This window comes from Hemicordylus capensis, chromosome 2 (genome assembly GCF_027244095.1).
Source record: "Hemicordylus capensis ecotype Gifberg chromosome 2, rHemCap1.1.pri, whole genome shotgun sequence".
NCBI lineage: Eukaryota > Metazoa > Chordata > Lepidosauria > Squamata > Cordylidae > Hemicordylus > Hemicordylus capensis.
The window spans coordinates 366,369,591-366,391,219 of NC_069658.1; the positions used below are offsets into that span (position 1 = coordinate 366,369,591).

The 21,629-nt window shown below is 44.2% G+C and overlaps 1 protein-coding gene across 1 annotated transcript in view; it reads left to right on the forward strand.

Annotated features, from left to right (window-relative positions):
• The first annotated feature begins 15,164 nt into the window (after nt 1-15,164).
• The window catches only part of LOC128347843 (serine protease inhibitor Kazal-type 12-like), a 43,830-nt gene continuing 37,365 nt past the window's right edge, over nt 15,165-21,629 (forward strand). The window contains exon 1 of the mRNA XM_053303029.1: nt 15,165-15,276. Coding sequence (XP_053159004.1) covers nt 15,195-15,276 — 82 coding nt within the window. The 5' untranslated portion in view covers nt 15,165-15,194. The remainder of the gene's footprint in view (nt 15,277-21,629) is intronic.

The window sequence follows — 21,629 nt, forward strand, 5'->3', positions numbered from 1 at the left end:
GACAGGAATTTGCTAAAATGCATATTGACAAGCCACAATGCTTCTGGGAGAATGTCCTTTGGACAGATGAGACAAAACTGGAGCTTTTTGGCAAGTCACATCAGCTCTATGTCCACAGACAAAAAAATAATACTTTCAAAGAAAAGAACACCATATCTACAGTATAATTACAATTCAAATTACAATTCAAATTTGTCATATATAGTAATGTTTAAGTAAAATGAATAAAGTCTGAAGTTGAAGTCCTACACATTTCAAACTCTTCTTCTACTTCCCTTTTGCAAGCACATGAATAAAAATTCTTTTACGTATATTTAATTTATTGAACTTTTCTAGACATGTGATATACACAAATTGACTTTGCCTGGTCAATGATGGGATTCACCTACACACACATACATGGCATATATTTTGATAATTTTTTTTTAGTTTGCCTTCAAAATTAACTGATATCTTCAGTTCATGATTTATGTTGTTTGGCAGAGTGCTATTTTTATTATCTTTTTAAAATAGTATCACATTTTATGAAAGTATGTTTTAGAAATGGTACTCTTTAAGAACAGCCCTGCTAGATCAGGCCCAAGGCCTATCTAGTCCAGCATCCTGTTTCACACAGTGGCCCACCAGATGCCTCTGAGAAGCCCACAGGCAAAAGGTGAAGGTGTGTCTTTCTCAGCTGTTGCACCCTTTAACTGGTATTTATTAAGCCATTAAGACTAGTAGCAATTGATAGACCTGTCCATGGATTTGTCTAAGCAACTTTTAAAGCCATCCAATCTGATTTTCTGCACCTATCTACTCCCCACCCCCACCCCCATATTTTAAGCCAAAGAAACAAACACCTCTGCATATTGGGTGTACTGCAAGGTCACTGCTATGTCCACTTCTGGGCCCCACATTTTAAAGAAATACATCAATGAACTGGAATAGGTTGGTGAGAAGCTTGGAGACCTATGAAGAATCATTGAAAGAGCTGGGTTTACTTAGCCTGAAGAACAGAAGAGTCTTCAAATATATGAGGATTTGTCACATAGAAGGAGAGGGCTTATTCTCTGTTGCTCTTGAGGGCGTAACTGATAAGCTGAAATTACAAGGAAGCAGATTTAGGCTAGATATTAAGAAGACTTTCCTAACCAGAAGACTTTCAGTGGAATAGATTGCCTCATGCAGTGATGGCTCTCCTGTGCTAGAAGTTTTCAGACAGAGGCTGGGCACCATCTGTCAGGGATGCTGTAGTAATTTGCTGCACTGAGCAGGGGATTTGGTGCTGGGTGTTATCAATATGCTAATGACACCCAAATCTATTTATCCTTGTCATCAATATCAGGAAATACCGTAAATACCTGCCTACAGGCAGTAATGGGCTGGATGAGGGATAGATACACTGAAGCTGAATCCAAGCAAGACAGAGGTGCTCATTGTTGGGAATCATAATCTGCAAGATGCAATAGAACTGTTCTGGATGAGGTTACACTCCTGCGGAAAGAAGAGGTTTCTGGCTTGGGAGAGCTCTTGGACCCAGGTCTTGCCCTGGTGCCTCAGATTGAGGCTGTGGGTGTGCATAAAACTTGTTTGCCTAGTTGGCTTCGAATCCAAACCAGATTTGAACAGGACCGGGCATGTTCAGTTTTGCCCCCTTGAGCCGGCTCAGCTCTAATTAGGACTAGTTTGTGCCCAGTTTAAGGCTGGCAAGTACCGTTAAAATTTGTTTTAAAATAGACTTACTGCTGCCAAGGGCCTTGGTGACTGCAGGGGGTCTCTGGTGGCTCCCCCACCCCCACTGGCCTTGCCCCGAGTCTCCCCGGGCCGGTTAAATTCATTTTGGGGCCATTTCAGCCCTGTTTGTGCATGCAGCAATCACAGCCTGGGACATGCAAATGGCCCACATGCATTCACAGTGGCAAAAAAATGGCCACTGTGCATGCAAACAGGGCCTAACCAGCCCTGAAATAGGCAGGAAGACTTTGTGGGAGGCCGGAGTTGGGAGGAGGAGCTTCCAGAGACTCCCACATGGCAGCCACAGTACTCCCCGAGACTGCCAACAACAATGAGGAGAATGACCTGAAAACAATACTGGTAACCTTCAGGTTGGACTAATGCAATGCGCTCTGTGTAGGGCTGCCTTTCTATATAGATTAGAAACTTCAGTTAGTTTGAAATGCAGCAGCCAGATTTGTCTCTGGAGAGTTCACATTATGTATCCACATTATGTATCCTGGAGAGACCACACTGTGCCTGTTCTTAAACAGTTACACTGGCTGCCAATATGTTTCAGAGCAAAGTACAAGGTGCTGGTTATTACATTTAAAGTCTTGAATGACTGCGGTCTGGGTTACCTGAGATAGTGCCTTTCTCTGCAAGATCCCCAGTGCTCATTATGGTCATCAGGAGGGGTCTGTCTTTGAGTGCTACCAGTTCATCCGGTGGTGACCTGGGATGGGGCCTTCTTAGTTGTTGCCCCTAGGTTGTGGAATGTGCTCCCCGTGGATGTAAGAGGATTTTCTTGCTTGGAGGCCTTCAAAAGAAACTTCAAGAGCCATGTTTTGAGTCTGCCTTTTAATATCTAATTTTAATGAGTTTTAATCTGGTTTAAATGATTTTTTTTTAAAGTAGTTTTATAATGTGTTTTTAATGTAAACTGCCCTAAACCACTTTATAAATAAACAAACAATAAGTAAATAAATTAGAATAGTAGACCCTCAAGGTTGCTTCCAGCTCCAAAATTATATTATTCCTCTGCTCAGTCACATGCTTGGTAGAATAGGTCTTGAAGCTTCAAAGCCAAAAAAGGGACACATCAATCTCTATAGCCTATTTGTTATATCAAAGGCCACATTTATATAGATATCCCCAAAATACACAAATATCAGTCAAAAGGTGACATCCAAATAGAAAGGCCTTTATTCCCAGGGGCATCTGGTGGGCCACTGTGTAAAACAGGATACTGCACAAGATGGGCCTTGGGCCTGATCCAGCAGGGCTGTTCTTATTCCTTACAATCCTGTTTCATTCTCTACTTTGTTGGTTCTAGGAGTCCAAGGTCAGTGGTGCAAAGGAACGAGATCAAGGCAGGAGAGCAGCAGGAGAACAGGACCAAGGCTAGCTTCTAAGGCAGCACTGGGACTTGGAGAGTTCCCAGGAGAGCATTCATCAAAAGATAGGAGAATGTTGCTTCAACGTTTCCTTGTAGGATGTTGCCTGTAGTTTTCAACCGCACGTTAAAGTAGCCTTCCTGTCTGATGCCTGTCTCTAGCTTCACCCCAGGGCGGGATTAAGGGCAACTGATGCCCTAAGCACAGCCCAACAATGGTGCCTCCCCTCAGCCCCCTCCATTGCTTAACTGACAAGACATTAAGACTCAAGCAAATTATTTACTTATACCTTAATATTTATTTAAATTTTTTAAAGTTTTCTTCTAGATTTTTTTAAGGTAAAACACAACAGTTCCACTGCCTATAATTTCATATAAATAGCCACAACAGAAGGAATGGTTGAGAAAAATATTTCATCTTCAAGGTCAGACATCATAACATATGACTATCTTTTATGTGAAGTTTTATCAATATTTTTTACTGCTGTTTACAGTAATCTCACAAATCAATGACTTTTTGCTTCAGATACATAGTTTAGAGGTTTCTTGAAACTTTAGTCACTCACCGAGCCAAAGAAAACTTTTTTAACAATGCAGAGTAAAGTCAAACATGGCAGATAAAAACAATTACAAAAAATCAACTGAAGTTGAGTGTGGCAATGAAATGCAAGGTGACAATAAGGGAGGCAAAAAGAGAGTCTGAGGAACATTTAGCTAAAAGCATCAAGGGGAATAATAAAAACTTCTTAAAATACATCAGAAGCAGGAAACCTGCCAGGGAGGCTGTTGGACCATTAGATAATGAGAGAGTGAAAGGGATTATTAAGGAGGATATGGAGGTTGCAGAGAAGCTCAGTGAGTTCTTTGTGCCCATCTTCATGGCAGAGGATATAGAGCATATACCTGTTCCTGAACCAGACATTTCAGGGATGGAGGCTAAATAACTGAGTGAGACAGAAGTGACTAAAGATGATGTTCTAAACTGTCTGGAAAATCTGAAAACTAACAAATCGCCAGGGCCAGATGGCATCCATCCAAGAGTCCTCAAAGAACTCAAATGTGAAATTGCCAACCTCCTTGCAAAAATTATCCCTGCAATCAGGCTCTGTACTGGAGGACTGGAGAGTAGCAAATGTAACACCGATTTTCAAAAAGGGATCCAGGGGCGATCCGGGAAATTACAGGCCAGTTAGCTTAATGTCCATTCCAGGCAAATTGATGGAAAGCATCCTCAAGGAAAAAATTGAAAAACACATAGAAGAACAGGCCCTGCTGGGGAAGAACCAGCATGGCTTCCGCAAAGGTAAATCTTTCCTCACCAACCTTTTGGAGTTCTTTGAGAGTGTCAACAAGTGTGTGGATCAAGGTGATCCAGTTGACATAATATACCTGGACTTCCACAAAGCTTTTGACAAAGTTCCTCATCAAAGACTCCTGAGGAAACTTAGCAGTCATGGGATAAGAGGACAAGTACAAGTGTGCATTGCTAACTGGTTGAAAGACAGGAAATAGAGGGCAGGGATAAAAAGAGAGTTTTCACAGTGGAGGGAAGTAAGAAGTGAGGTCCCCCAGGAATCGGTACTGGGACCAGTGCTTTTAAATTTATTCATAAATGATCTAGAAGTAAGGGTAAGCAGCGAGGTGGCCAAATTTGCAGATGATACCAAACTCTTTTGGGTAGTGAAATACAAAACCAATTGTGAGGAGCTCCAAAAGGATCTCTCCAAAGTGGATGAGTGAGCTAATGTGGTTCAGTGTTGGCAAATGTAAAGTGATGCACATTGGGATGAAACCCCCCAACTTCAAGTATACACTGAGCTGTTGGTGACTGAACAAGAGAGGGATCTTGGGGTCATTGTGGACAGCTTGTTGAAAGTGTTGACTCAATGTGTGGCAGCTGTGAAAAAGGCCAATTCTGTGCTAGGAATCATTAGAAAGGGGATTGAAAATAAAATGGCTAATATTATAATGCCATTAGACAAAATGATAGTGCGGCCACACCTGGAGTACTGCATACAATTCTGGTCACCACATCTAAAAAAGGACATTGTAGAACTGGAAAAGGTGCAGAAGAGGGCAACCAAGATGCTCAGGGGCCTAGAGCACCTTTCTTATGAGGCAGAGCTACAACACCTGGGGCTTTTTAGTTTAGAAAAAAGACAACTCCAGGGAGACATGATGGAGGCCTATAAAATCATGCATGGTGTGGAGAAAGTGGATAGAGAGAAATTCTTCTCCCTCTCACATAACACTAGAACTAGGGGTCGTCCCATGAAATTGATTGCCTGGAAATCTAGGAACAACAAACAGAGGTACTTTTTCACACAATGCATAATCAACTTATGAAATTTTCTGCCTCAAGATGTGGTGACAGCCAACAACCTGGATGGCTTTAAGAGAGGTTTGGATAACTTCATGGAGGAGAGGTTTATCAACGGCTACTAGTTAGAGGGCTATAGGCCACCTCCAGCCTCAAAGGCAGGATGCCTCTGAGTTCCAGTTTCAGGGGAGTAACAGCAGGAGAGAAGGCATGCCCTCAACTCCTGCCTGTAGGCTCCCAGTGGCACCTGGTGGGCTACTGTGTAAAACAGGATGCTGGACTAGATGGGCCTTGGGCCTCATCAAGCATGGCTGTTCTCATGTTCTTATGTTCAGTGAAAGAGTTAAAGGCATGATAGCTAGGCGGGAAACTCTGTGGTGCCCCACTTCCCTTGATGCCCTAAGCACATGCTTGTTTTGCCTTATGGTTAATCCAGGGCTGCTTCACCCACTTTCCTGCAGGAGTTTAAAAGGGCAATGCACTATTCCACAGGCACTGGAATAGGAAGGTTGGAGAGCCTCTGCCCCAGCAGGCTGTACATTGTTCATGCCCTCCCTCAACTGATGGACTTCAGGACTCAGAGTCCGACACTGTGTCAAACAGTATGTTAAGCCAACATACAGTTGAGAGATCAGTAGTCTGCTGAAGAATCAGTTTAAGTACAGAGATGATAATTTTATTGAAGAATCAACAATTACAATTTTGATTGAAGAGAGTTTGTTTCCTTCTACTTTCCTGTGGGTGTTCTCTAAATTTGATATGGTCAGTGAATTTGACAGAAAAAAATTGATAGGGTCCTGGTCCTCATGTGGCCCACTACATTGTTCAAGCAAAATGCTATAATGTGACCCACCCCACCATTCTCCAACAAATATTTCAGCCATAAATTGAATGGAAATTGGGTTTCATTAACTTTGTTCTTACATTCTTGTGAGTTCAGTTGCTCTTTGTGTCCTCAAGAATCCATGTTCTAATGTTCTAATCTATGTTCAAGAATCCATGTTCTAAGGCTCTCCACACAAGCGGTGTGGAGATCCATAAGGGGTTTGGCAGGAAGAGTGGGCTTGACCCACTCTCCACACACATGAGCACTCAGCTCGCCCTGGCCATGTGACTCCATAATTGCCCCTCCCATTAAGCAAGATTAGCAAAGTGAGCAAATGTGTCATGGTGTGTGTGTGTGTAGGGGGATGATGCTTAACTTGCAGTGGAGGAGGGTATCCAGCGGTGGGGGTGGCTCCAAAATTACCTAGGTACACCCTGTATTCCAGTGTAAAAAGTAGTGCATTCAAATAATTCTTGCCCACATCTCAATGTAAGTTTTCCCTATACCAGATAGGAAGAAACAATTACCAAGGAGTGCATGCCAGCCAGCCAGGAGGGGTGATCTTGGTGTGCATGCCAGCCATCGGAGTGTGGTGGATTCTTTGATAGAGTTGGTGGTGTCGTTCCTCTTCTAGTTCGCTCACCAGTCAGCTGAGGGTGGTGGGGTTGATGGTCATGTTGTTGTTATTGGTCCTCCTGGTCCTCCTCTGCATTGCACACTAGGCAGCTGGGGATGGTGTTGGGGGTAGTCTTCCTCGGGGTTGCACACCAGCCAGCTGGTGGTGGCGGTGGTTCTCCTCCTCCTCAAGGTCTCACGCCAGCTAGCCTGGGGAGGTGGTATTGGTAGTTGTGGTGGTGGTGTCCTCCTCCTCTTCCTGCTTGTCCTCCTAAGAGTTGCATGCCAGCTAGCCGAGGATGGTGGGGTTAGTGGTAATGTTGTTGTTGTTGTTGTTGTTGTTGGTCTTCCTCCTCCTGGTCCTCCTCTGGGTTGTATGCCAGCCAACCAGGTGTGGTGGTCCTCCTCCTGCTCCTCCTGCACATTCTGGTCCCCCTTGGGGTAACACACTAGCCAGCTGGGGTTGGTGGTGGGGGTGGTCATCCTTGGGGTTGCACTCCAGCCAGAGCTGGGGGTGGTAGTGGTGATCCTCCTCCTCCTCCTCCTCCTCCTGCTCCTCCTGGTCGTCCTCAGGGTTGCACACCAGTCAGTCGGGTATAGTCATGTTGGTGGTGGTTTTCCTTCTCATTCTGGGGTCTAATGCCAGCTAGCTGGGTGTGGTGGTGGTGGTGATGTTCCTCCTCCTCCTGGTCCTTCTCCTGGTCTTCCTCTGGGTTGCACTCTAGCCAACCTTGAGGAGTGGTCCTCCTCCTCCTCTTGGTCATCTTCAGGGTCACATGCCAGCCAGCTGGGAGTGGTGCTTGGTGCTCCTCTTCAGGGTTGCCCACCAGCCAGCAAAGGGTGTTGGTGTTGGTGGTCCTCTTTGTCATACCCCAGCCGGTGTTGGTGGTCCTCCTCCTCCTCCTGGTCCTCCTCAGTGTCAGCCAGGAAAGGTGGTCCTCTTCCTCCTCATTGGGTCTTCTACACCAGCCAGCCTGGGCTGGTAGTCCTCCTCCTTTTCAGGGGTTGCAGTCCAGTCAGCAGGGCTGGTGGTCCTCCTCCTTGTGGGTTGCATCCCAGCCAGCTCTGGATCCTCCTTGAGGTTGAAGCATGAGAAAGAAGTTATTTATTATATTTTAATAATACTCCAACAATCTAATTATTTTCTTAAATAAAAATAAGCCAATATCCAAAAATCAACAGCAACCAATGAATGACAAACGTGCACAACTTTCACTTATTAAGCAGAGAACAACTTCTATCCTTACAGACACTTAGAAAACTGTCACTGTTTCTAGGAATCTCACAGACTGTGGTAAGCGTTTAGATTTTCAGACCAACTGCTTAAATAGTATTTTTTAATGGCCCTCAGTTTCAACTGCTTTATTTTCCTTTTGATTTCTTTATCCAGCCCCCCCACAAAGAGCTCTTGCCCCAAATGTGTTGAGTTTGCTTCATAAACACATTTGGTTTTGCACCACTTAATGAAGTGGGTCACGGCACAGAAGAGAAGCCCCTCCCATCATGACTATTACAACTCACCTGGTAGGATGCTGAAGGCATCCAGGAGAGGAAAACTTGCCGGTGTCCTTGAAGCCTTTAATTGAATTTGAAGAATAACCTTTCTGTTAACCCTGGCAGAGAAAAGCAGAGAAGAGAAGGAAGCAGCTACTCTTTCTCTCTCATTCAGTGACAGAAACTGCTTCAGAAACAGCAGAAATCAACCCCCTTTGCTGCCACAAGAAATTTCTGAGCAGTTGACAGTTAAGAGGACAGTTGGTGATGTAACAGAGGGTGCTGTCACAAGGAGAACACAGGGTATTCTGAAAAATCAGCCAGGCTTGGTTGTAAAGCCAGCAATTTCCCAAAATAAAGGAATATAAGAGAGAAGCTTGACTTGATTTTGCTGGCAGAATCTTGATTCTGCCTACTTAGAATTCTGAAGCCAAAGTTGGAAGGAGCAAATCCTGGCAATTTCTAGCAAGTGAATGTTGGAGATGCAGCAACTGATGTCATTGACCCTTAGCACCAGCACCCCTCTTGACCATTAGGGGTAGAGATAGTAAGCAAGGGAATCCCCTCTCTGAGTACACTTTCTCTGCTCTGCTTCCCATTTTGTTAGACTGATAGTCTCAGGTTTCATTCTCTGCTGGAGAGAGAGAGAGACTTCCTTCTTCTCCTTCTCCTGTTTCTGTATGTAGCTAGCAGCAAGGCATGTAGGCCTTATCTATCTCCCTACATAGATGGATTTACTAAATAAACTACTTTATTTAGAACCAGATTCAGTGTGGTGTAGTGTTTAGAGTGCTGAACTAGGACTGTGCTGACCTTATGAGGCACATGGGGAAAAGTTTTGCCAATAACCCTCTAGAACCTGTTAAATCAGACTGAAGCCACTTCTAAGTATCTGAACTTTATTAAGAAACAAGGGTTGCACACAGAATAAGGAATTGGGAGGAAGTCGGTTGAAATTGGAAGTAAAAAAAGGCACACAGAAATTCAAAAGAAAATACAAAAAGCATGTATTAGCACTGAGCTTTACCTTAGTCTATCAGTAGGCAGGTCCTTGCCTGAGAGCGTTAATCTCTACAGCTTCTCCCAGTGGAACATCCATTTGCAAATGAAAAAGGATGAACACTGGCCATGCCATTGACCTCTAGCTTTAAAGCCATGAGGGTGGGGGTGAGCTCACACCTGTCCTAGTTCCAAGAGAGCCAGCATGGTGTAGTGGTTAGAGTGCTGGACTAGGACCGGGGAGACCCTAGTTCAAATCCCCATTCAGACATGATACTAGCTGGGTGACTCTGGGCCAGTCTCTTCTCTCTCAGCCTAACCTACTTCACAGGGTTGTTGTGAGGAGAAACTTAAGTATGTAGTACACTGCTCTGGGCTCCCTGGAGGAAGAGCGGGATATAAAATGTAAAAAATAAAATAAAAATAAACTTTACTTCCATGCTTCCAGATAATATTAATTAGTAGTGCTCTCTGCAGCTGGCATAGATAAAGAAATCTCCTCTCCAAGCTTTCTAACTGTGAGTTCCTAGTTCTGAATATACGGGTTGGTATCTGACAAGGAGTGTTTAAGAGCACTCTGGTACTTGTATAGTTATACAGCCATTACCTTCCACTCTCTTTCCTTTCCTTTCCCTTCTCTGCCCCCTTTCTCTCACCACCACAAAAGGGGGAAGCAAAGCCTCTCAGAAAAATTTGGAATAAATTACTAGGGAAGTAGGTTCATTGATTCCATTAGAGCTTAATTTTGAGTAAGCACACAGAGGAATCAGGACCAGCAGTGATTCTAGGCAAGAATGTGGGTTCTCTTCCCCCCAATTCCTCCAAGCCCCTCAGCAAAGTATAGAAGAGCTCACTGAGGGGGAGGAACCCCATTTATTTAGGCTAGCTTTAATCATAGTTTCCACCAATTTACCTAGGAGAGACATCTGGCTGATTTATCCTGTCATTTTCTGAACATACTAGTCATTAGGCCCGTTACATGAACGGGCGCTAGAAGACCCAGCATCTGTGCTCTCTTTGGGGCCAGCTACCTCTCTCTCCTCCCACCCCCCGTCTCCGGTGGGGCCAAGTGCGGCCACCGCCGCCAGTGGGCCCAGTCCCCCCGCCGCGGCCGCCGCTGCCATCGGACCCAGTCGCCCCGCCGCCAGCGGGCCCAGTCGCCCCGCCACCACCACCACCCCGCCGCCGCCATCGGGCCCGGTCCCCCCGCCGTGGCCGCCACCGCCATCGGGCCCAGTCGCCCCGCCACGCATGCACAGAACAACACGCATGAGCAGAACACCTGCTAGAGACACGGACGCAGGTACCTTAGGGTTTTATTATATAGGATGCATATGAATATACATATGCAGGATAACATTGGTTTTGCAGTGCTGGCCACCTCCCAGTCCTTTGAAAGGGCCATGGCTAATGGGGAGGGCTTGGGAGGGTGATGGGTGACAAGGAAAGGGCAGAATTCACCTTCTGCAGCTGCAACATATGTTACTTTTTGCAATCCAGAAGGTAAAAATTAATACAGTAGTTAGGCCAGCAGGATTGTTGAGGAAATCCATGTTTTCGCAGTCTGCTCTGTGGTATGCGGTTCAATGTAAGCAAGTGTAAAGTGTTACCAAAATTGCTTCAGGGTGCTGGCTAGACACTCCAACTGTGCTTTTGGCTTAGAGTGGGGCAATTAGCTTAGCTTGGGGAGCAGTTCTGCTTCAATATGTCTTTAAGCATGTTTTAGTGTACCTGAAAAGATGAGGAGGCAGGAGTACAGAGCTCCCTGCCGCCCCAAGAAGATCTTTAAACGGAACAGTGCTGGAGGGGGAAGAGCGGCGGGGAGGGGAAGTACCACCCCCCCTTAAAGTAACAGGACCCCCGTGCCGGACCGGGGGACCTCCGGAACTTGCACACCCCTAGTTGGGAGCACATCACCCCCATTCTGAAAGAGTTGCACTGGCTGCCGGTTCATTTCCAGGTCCAATTCAAGGTGCTGGTTTTGACCTTTAAAGCCCTTAATGGTTTGGGCCCGGGGTATTTGAGGGACCTCCTGCTCCCAAGGGTTGCTGCCCGCTTGACGAGGACATCTGAGGGGGCCCTGCTCCGGGTACCGACAATGAGAGATGCCTGGCTGTCATGTACTCGGGACAGGGCCTTCTTTGTTGCCGCTCCCAGACTTTGGAATGCTCTCCCAGTGGCCATTCGCTCCTCGGACTCCATCATGGCTTTTAGAAAGCTTGTTAAAACTTGGCTTTTTACCCAGGCTTTTACATAATCGTGTTTACTGCTGCTTCTGTGTGTTTTTACTTGTTGTATTGTTTTTATGCCTCTTTTAAATATGTTTTTATATTTTTTAGCTTGATGTTTTTATTGCCTTTTTATTGTATGTTTTAACTTTTGTAAACCTCCTTGGCATTGTCTTTTAATGAAAGGCGGTATATAAATGCAACAATAAATAAATAAATAAAAATATTTAAGTAGCATCCTAATTCCAAAGTTTAGACAAGCTCTACCACTTGCCCGTGTAAATGCTCTCCCAACAGTTGTGCTCCATGGGAGATTCCAGGGTATATCATATGCATCAAGATTATGACCTTGTGGATCTGGTAACATTGAAACAACTGCTCATGTTCTTCTGCATTGTGATTATTACAGAGACATAAGACGCCAACTAATTGCCCCACTTTTGATTAATTTTCTGGGTCGTGGAGATGATTTTTATTTAAACTATTTGCTCACTAATCTTAATTCGGATGTTATTCATATTGTGGCCAAATATTGTAATATAATATGCCAAATGCGTATAAATGTAGTCTGATTTTATATGATATTATTATTATTATTATTATTATTATTATTATTATTATTATTATTATTTGTTTTATATTGTATTGCTGGTCTATGACCGAAATAAAGTTTTACTTACTTAGTATATATTTAATTCTCTAAGGCATACCCATGGCTAATCCCATGTGTGGCAGCTCTCACGAGAGTTCATGAGCAAAAGCACCTGACTGGGCAGTGGGGATTCCATATGCAGATAGGGAGGAGGAGCCTGTGAGAGCAGAAGCACCATGGTGATTGGGCAGTGGGGATTCCATATGCATATAGGTGGAGCCTGTGATGGTTAAGGTCAGTTGGAATGCAACTGATACAGGTCGGAAAATATTCTTGATTGTAGAGGAGAGGAATAGATAGATAGATAGATAGATAGATAGATAGATAGATAGATAGATAGTGGGCAGGGGTCATGAGGGAGGAAAGAGCCCCTTCAGGAGAAGGAGGCTGCCATTGTGTTTATTAGATGAGGAAACAAGATGGGAAGAGAGAGAGACAGAGAGAGAGAGAGAGGAAGACAGACAGAGGGGAAAGTGAGCGGTGGAGAGAGAAAGAGAGAGAAAGGGTAGGGAAGATAGAGAAAGAAGGAAGAGTGAAGGATGGGCCCGAGCCTGTCAGTGGCCTGAGGGGAATGAGTGGCCATGGCAGCGGCGGCAGCAAGGAAGGGTCCGGTCAACTGCTGCTGCTGCTCCTGTGGGGAAGAGCAGGAGTGGGGCTCAGGTGAGGGTGGGGAGATCTCTGAGGTGAGGGGGGCTGTGGCAGGGGGTGAGAGGAGCAATCAAGTACTAGTGCACAGATGTTCTGCACAGGTTAAGCTAGTTTATAATTAGATTGCCTCCACTTTTCCTGAAAAAAGAGGAATGTAAAAAAGTTTCACTTAAAGAGACTAAGGGACATAGATTTATAATTTAGGCAATAAAGATTTTTGCATGGTAGCCATCTAAAGATGCTTCAAGGAACTGCCATTTGATTCTGCTGTGTTTTAAAAACTGCTTCTGTATGAGTCTTATTTTTCTTAAATTAAGCAGCATTTCAGTTTAAAATCAATACATGATTTTAAACAAATAAACACACAAAAATGTTCTTCATTTTGACCAACAGCTCTGTGATATCTTATTTATAATATCTCCCATGCACTAGTTAACACAGATATACTCACCATTTTGCATCACAAAACAGACATAGATTGTTGTAGATAAGTGGTAACTTGCATGTGCATGCTGGAGGTTGGCCCTCTAGTGGTACTGGGAACCTACTGCATTCATCCTGTGAAAAAAAGTATGCAATGTTTCACATCTTTTGAAGAAATATATCTATCAAGATTTATAAACCTCATAAGAGTCTTTTAGGCCAATTTTACCATTAACCTCTATTATTTTTAATAAGTATTTGCTGTGTTAGGGTTCTTTTATGTTCCATTTCCAGTTTTCCTAATTCATCCTTCAGTGCTTCTATCTGCCCCCACAACTTCTTATTTAAGAAAGAAAAATACAAGTACAAAAATGATGAATATTTATACACCGCATTTCAGCAAAAGTTCCCAAAGCAGTTAACATAGAAATGAATGAATGAATTAATCAATGAATCAATCAATCAATCAAATGATAAAATGCTTCCCTCTACCCCAAAAGATCACAATCTAAAAAAGAAATGTAAGATAGACACCAGGAACAGCCACTGGAGGGATACTGTGATGGGGTTGGATAGGGCCAATTGCTCTCCCCCTGCTAAATTAAGATACTCACTATTTTAAAAAGATGCCTCCTAAATATAAATAAAAGGTGCCTTAGAAATATGAAATAATTTGTTCTTTCATATAAGCTTTTCTCACTTCCCAAATAATAGATTGGGAGCAATAATTAACTTGATGCATTCTTTAAAAAGATATTAATTCATCCTCACACTTTGTACAAAAATCTGAATCATGTAAAAGAATATCATTCAATCTCCATTGTCTCTCCCTTCTTTTGGTCCAGTCCAAAGTTATCAAAATTGGATTATGATCTGCATATATCTTGGGGGCTACATTTGCCTCTAACACTCTAGATGACAATTCTTTTGATATAAAAACCAAATCAGTCCTAGTACAGGTTTTATGAGATATAGATTTTTTGATTATTATTTTTTTTAAAAACCCTCTCTCTGTAGGATTTATGTCTCTCCAGACGTCTCTTAGGTGACAAAGTTCTAAGTCATCTTCATTTGCTTAGTAATGCATTGCAGAAGTATGCTGTACATAAATACGTAATGTAACATTTATACAAGTAATGGAACTGCCTAATAACCTCCCTATTGTACGAATCCTTCAGTTTTCCCATGTGAGTGATGGTAGAACATAATAAGAACATAAGAACAGCCCTGCTGGATCACGCAGTGGCCCACCAGATGCTGCTGGAAGCCTACAGGCAGGAGTTAAGGGCACGCTCCTCTCCTGCTGTTACTCCCCTGCAACTGGTATAGATATAGAAAGAGATTCACATACAGTTTGGGCAGGTCTGGCACCCCACTGGTGCTACAGATGGGTTTCAACTCCTCAGTGCAGATAAAAGGTTTGCCCTTCACTGACCCAGGATACTCATCACATAAGAAAACAAGCAGAGAGGCTGCAGTGGCCAGGAGCAGCAGCTGCTATTACTAGGGATTTGCGGAACCGGTCCGGCAGTCCACGGTCCGACGGTTTGGTCTGCGGGTTCATGGGTTCGTGATCAAACTGAAACCCCTCCCCCCAGTTCCGTCGGACCAGAACTGGACTGCCAGGTCCAGTCCGGCAGGTCTGCAAACTTTTTAAAAAGTTTTTAAAATGTACAAAGAAGTACCTGTAGCCCCTTTGGGGGGCTTGCTGTAGCCGCGGGGGGGGGTGTCCACACGGGTTCCCTCTCCAAAGAGGCCAAATCTTTGCCTTGGATTTCTGCTGGCCGGCCTCACCGAGGGCATTTGCACATGTGCGGCAGCAGCCAAAATGGCGGCCGCTCGCTTTTACAGAGGCCTGAAAGGGCCCAAAATGCTACACTTACCCGGCCACAGTGGTGATGAGGAAGGCTGGCAGGGGGAGAGGGAACCCGCACGGACCCCCTCCCTGTGGCTACAGCAAGCCCCCAGAAGGGGCTACAGGTACTTCTTTTTACATTTTTTTTTTTTAAAGTCCACAGATGGGGGGGTTTGATGGGGGCCGGATCGAACTGACCCTGTTCTCAAACTGAACCGGGCCAGACGGTTCCATGCACACCCCTAGCTATTACTTCTACTGCGGCCCAAAGGCAGACAACAGGGGAGGAAGCAGGGGTCTAAGAAGCAGTTTACTATAAAAGGTGTACACACCAAAAAGCTATACACACAAGGCATTGCCTCTGAGCATACACAGTGTACATTTCTCCCTTTAAGACCCGGACTTAATGGCTAATGTCTCTTTCTTAATGTGATTACTGGTCATTGACTAATAAAATTCATTCATTCATTCATTCTCTTTCTTAATGTACTGTTTACAAGGCAGAAGAGGAGGCATTATCAGCATTCTTGTTTTAAATATACCGTCAAATCTTATGTCCGTGGGTTGCTGTGGATAACATTATATTCTGTGAGAACAATCCATGTGCTGGGTGGTGGTGGTAACAGAGGTGAATTTACAGTACCAAAATATTACATTGTTTCTCATCCACATTTTTAAAGGGTTGTGTTTATTACCCTTCCTTCAACAACATTTTTATCTGAGGCATTGTTTTACTAATCCCTCATATAGTCCCTATGGGTTTTATGGAGCTTAATGCCTTGTAAGTGTGCATGTAGAATTACAGGCTCATTTATCAAAATGCTGCTTGAAAAGCATGGGTAATTTCGCCCAGCAGTCTCTTTATTAAAGTGCTCAGGCAAATGCTTCCAGAAAACCCCAGTGAAGTACAGCAAATAAACCCCAGAAACCATTTCCACTCAACATTAATAAACTACTATGCTGGTTTAGACTGCCCTTGAACATGAAAGTTCTATTTGATAGACAAACTCCCTGTGAATATAGAGGCTTCATATCCTCAGTATGGTCAAGTGAAGTTTCCATATTCACAGGCTGCTTGTGGTAGAACCTCGGTGTTCAGGAATAGTCTATACCAGATTGTTAGGTTTTTGGTGTTTGGTAGGAATGTGTGTCCTTGCTGTACTTCTAGCATGGGGTGATTGGTGTAAATGTTTACTCAGAAGTACACCCCCCCCACACACACACACACCGTGATTTTCTTTGTGCTTTGCTGAAGGAAGGATAAAAAAAGAGGCCAAATCTTTGCCTTGGATTTCTGCTGGTCCAAATTCCTAAGTGTGTTTACTCAGAAGAAGACACTGCCATTGAGGTGTCCCTATGTGTCACTCACTACAATCATACCAAATTTGGTTTAGATCACTTAGGAGGTCCACAAGTTAGCCCTCTTGTGCCTAAAATATTCACGCATCCACCATCTTGGATTGTGGTGGATGACATCATTAGAAAATACGCCATTGAGGTGTCCCTATGTGTTACTCAGTACAACTGTACCAAATTTGGTTCAAATCAGTTAGACAGTCCACGAGTTAGCCCACTTGCACCTCAAACATTTTGCGTCCACCATCTTGAATCAAGGTGGAGAACACCATCACAAACTGCTCTATTAGGGCATCCCTATGTATCCTTATGCCACCTTAAGTGGCGCAGCAGGGCTTGACTAACAAGCAGAAGGTTGCTGGTTTGAATCCTCGCTGGTACTGTATTGGGCAGCAGAGATATAGGAAGATGCTGAAAGGCATCATCTCATACTGCACGGGAGGAGGCAATGGTAAACTCCTCCTATATTCTACCAACGAAAACCACAGGGCTCTGTGGGTACCAGGAGTCAAAATTGACTTGACAGCACACTTTCTTTAATTTATGTGTCCCTACAGCTGTAGCAAATTTAGTTCAAATCAGTTAGGCAATTCACAAGTTAGCCCACTTGCGACTCAAATGTTTATGCACCTGCCATCTTGAATTGGGGTGGATATCATCACAAACTATGCTGTTGAGGTATCCCTGTGTGTCACTCACAACTGTATCAAATTTGGTTCAAATCGGTTAGACGGTCCACAAGTTAGCCCACTTGCGCCTCAAATGTTCACAAATCTGCCATCTTGAATCAGGGTGGATGGCATAATCACAAACTGCACCATGGAGGCATCCCTATGTGTCCCTTCAGCTGTAGCAGATTTGGTTCAAATCGGTTATGTGGTTCACAAGTTAGCCCACCTGTGCCTCAAGTGTTTATGCATCCACCAACTTGAATCAGGGTGGATGACATCATCATAAACTATACCATTGAGGTGTCCCTATGTATCCCTAAAATTGGACCTGATTTGTTTCAAATTGGACCAGTCACAGTGAAGTTGATGGGGTGGTACACACACGGACACACAATGCTGGGTGATCTCATAAGCCTACTGGAAAGTCAGCTAAAAAAGAAGGCTCTCGGTTTTAGTGGCCCCGTTTCTGAAGTGTGAAGGCTCATGCCAGTGGTGATTTTTGCTGATCCCCTTTTCTGAAGCAATCTCTGTGACCTGGAATCAGGTTGCTGAATTATACTTCCTGTTACTATTACTGTTAAAATACTAGTGGGATCAGACAGGTGTCAGTGCCAGTTGTGGCAGCATAGAGAGCTCAATGAAGAGCTGGAGGCTTTTCACACGCGTGTGCAAAACCGGGCTAAGGAAGCCCAGCCCAGTTTTGCATGTGTGTGTGTGTACCACCAGGGTCGAGGACAATCCTGACAGCACCATGGCAGTGAACCTGCCTATGGAGCCTTCCTCTAAAACAAGGTTAAGGGAGCAAGAGCAGTACTAGTGAACCTCAAGGAGGCAGTGAAACAACCTTTTAAGAACACCCCGTCCCTGATCACTAACCCTCCTCCAACCAGATAAATACAGACGAGTTTCTAATTCTCGGTATTGGGGAAAGTAATAGAGCCTGTGGTAGCATCCCAACGACAAAGAGTCTTGGATTATAATGGATTATATGGATTATTTAGACCTGCACCAAGAATTGGATAGGTGGAATCTGTTTCTATTGATCCTGTCAAACCTCTCAGCAGCAATTTATATTCTATTTATTATTTATTTAACATAATTTTATACTGCCCAAAACCTATGTCTCTGCCTATGTCTCTGCCATTTACAACAAAACAAAACAAATGAAAACAGATAAGGTTAAAACATTAGTTAAAACAAAATAAATGACAACAGAACAAGTTAAAACATTACAACAATTTAAACTTTTAAAACAATATTTTTTAAAAATGTTAAAACTATTAAAATAATATTTAATTAAAAGCCTGGGTGAACAAATGCATCTTTAAAGACTTTTTAAAAGTTGTCAGAATTGGGGAGGCTCTAATTTCATCAGGGAAGCGTGTTCCAAAGCTTTCGGGGCAGCAGCGGAGAAGGCCCATCCCTGAGTAGCCACCAGACAAGCCGGTGGCAACTGCAGACAGACCTCTCCTGATGATCTCAATGGGCAGTGGGGTTCATGACGAAGAAGATGTTCTCTTAAATACCCAAGGCCCAAACAGTTTATAGCTTATAACCTATAAAGGTTATAACCAGCACCTTGTATTTTGCCCAGAAACTTATCGGCAGCAAGTGTAGATCTTTCAATATTAGAGTAACATGGTCTCTCCGAGATGACTCAGAGACCATCCTATCTGCTGCATTCTGGACCAACTGTAGTTTCCAGACTACATACAAGGGCAGCCCCACGTAGAGTGCATTTCAGTAATCCAGTCTGGAGGTTACCAGTATATGTATCACTGTTCTGAGGTTGTTTATCTCAAGAAACAGATGCAGCTAGCGTATCAGCCAAAACTGATAGAAGGCACTTCTTGCCACAGCTTCGGACACCAGGGAGAGGCTTGGATCCAGAAGCAGCCCCAGACTGTGTACCTGTTCCTTCTGGGGAAGTGTTACCCCATCCAGAACAGGCAAATCAAACTCATCAACCCCGCACAATGAGTACCTCCGTCTTATCTGGATTCAGTCTCAGTTTATTATCCATCATCCATCATCACCGCCTCCAGGCAGGCATTTAGGGAGGTTATGCCTTCTCCTGATGATGTTGACATGGAGAAATAGATGTGGGTGTCATCAGCATACTGATACAACCCTGCACCAAATCTTCTGATGATCTCTCCCAGCGGTTTCGTGTAGATGTTAAACAACATTGGAGACAATATGGAGCCCTGTGGTACATCATACGGAAGTTCATATTTTGAAGAACAACAGTCTCCAAGGGACATCCTCTGGAACCTGCCTGAGAGGTAGGAGCGGAACCACCGCAAAGCAGTGCCTCCCACTCCCAACCACCACAGACGCTCCAGAGGATACTATTTTCGATAGTATTGAAAACCACCAAGAGATCCAAAAGGACCAACACACACACTCTGTCAATTTCTAATTGGAGATCATCCATCAGGCCGACCAAGGCAGTCTCCACTCCATAGCCTGCCCGAAAGCCAGTTTGGAATGGGTCTAGATAATCTGTTTCCACAAAGACTGTCTGGAGTTAGGAGGCCACCACCCTCTTGATTTCCTTGCCAAGCCACAGAAGTTTGGAGACAGGTCTGTCGTTGCTCATCTCTGAGGGCTCCAAAGTAGGATTCTTCAGAAGTGGTCTAATAATTGCCTCCTTAAGACAAGGAGGCATCCTGCCTTCCCTCAGAAAAGCATTTATAATCTCTACTAGGCCTTCTACTACAACAACCCCATGCCATATAGTATAAGCCAAGTGTCAAGAAGTAGGGATGTGCGAACGAGTTCAGATCTGAACCGAACCACCCCCGGTTCGGTTCGGATTCGAACCAAATGGGGGGGTTCAATTTGGACCGGTTCTGACCGGTTCTGACCAGTTCAGACACCCCAAAATTGGTAGGAAGGTAGCTGGCACCCAGGGGTACCTGTCACCCAAACCCCAAAGCAATCAGACACTCGTATGATATTTTATGAATTTTTGAAAAAAAAAATTCTCATAGGATATAATGGGACTCGAACCAGGGTATTGCCAACCACCCCCATGGGTTTCTATCCCATGTGGTACAGGGTTCTGTTGTTTGAGTGTGGATTCTATGATAGCATATTAGAGTGGATTCATGGTGTCTCACTGAAAATCTCATTTGCTATCATAGAAGCCACACTCAATACCTCAGAAACAACAGAACCCTGTACCCCATGGGTTAGAAACCCATGGGGGTGGTTGGCACCCTATGTGCACTACACCACCACTCGCTCTGGGCCACCCCAGCACCCCCCAAGTGCTCTTATGGGACTGCTGAAAGCTCCATTATGAGGAAAAACCTTAAAGGTAAACGTCAACAATTCACCAAAAATCAGCCCTCTGCCCAAAATCCTTTGAAAAAATTCAGGTAGCTTCCTTGCCCCTACCTGGCACTACCACCAACCCCACACTGCTCTAGGCCACCCCTTTGCCCCCAGTGACGTGAAGCTATACATTTGCTGACACCTCCATGCTTCTTTATGGAGAAAAACCTTAAAGACGCGTAAACTTCAAAAATCACTTAAAAATCACCCCTTTGCCCAATCCCTTTCAAATAATTCTGATAGCTTCCTTGCCAACCCTAGGAACTACCACCCATCACACTCCACTCTATGACACCCCCTTCCCCCCGACGTGAAGCTCTACATTTGCTGCAATCCTCATTATTCTCTATGAGGAATACAAAAATAATTTAACAATTCTCCAATAATCAGAGGAGTGTCCAATTGCCTTGGGATTTTTTGGGTGGTAGGCACCCCTGTCTGTCTACCACCAACCCCGCTTTTGTGCCCCTAGGTGCTCCACAATAGGGGATATGGACTGGTTTGTGTCCAATTATACTCTATGAGAAAAATAATTAAAAATATTTCAAATATTCATAAAAAATCATAGGGGTGTCTGATTGCTTCAGGGTTTGCATGGTTGTTGGCACCGGGTACTCCACAATAAAGAATAATGGCCTGGTTCGAGTCCCATTATATCCTATGAGAAAAAAATAAAAATAATTTTCAAAAATCCATAAAAAATCTTATGAGTGTCCAATTGCTTTGGGGTTTGGGTGACAGGAACCCCGGGTACCAGCTACCATCCTACCAATTTTTGGGTGTCTGAACTGGTATGAACCGGTTCGGATCCGAACCAGGGGGGTGGTTCAAACAAAACCAAAACCGAACCACCACCTCCTGGTTCAGACCCGGTTAGGATCCGAACCAAACCGGGTGAACTGGTTTTGTGCACATCCCTATTAAGAAGACAGGTGGTAGGCCGCACCGTTCCAATCAGCTCATCCACATCCTCAGGAGTCACAAACTGGAACTGATCCAACCTAACCACGTAAGGGGAGTCTCTGGAGACCTCCACATCACACACTGAAGTACTTCAGGAAATGGAGTCTAAGTTGGCCCAAATTCGAGAGATTTTCCCCACAAAGAAT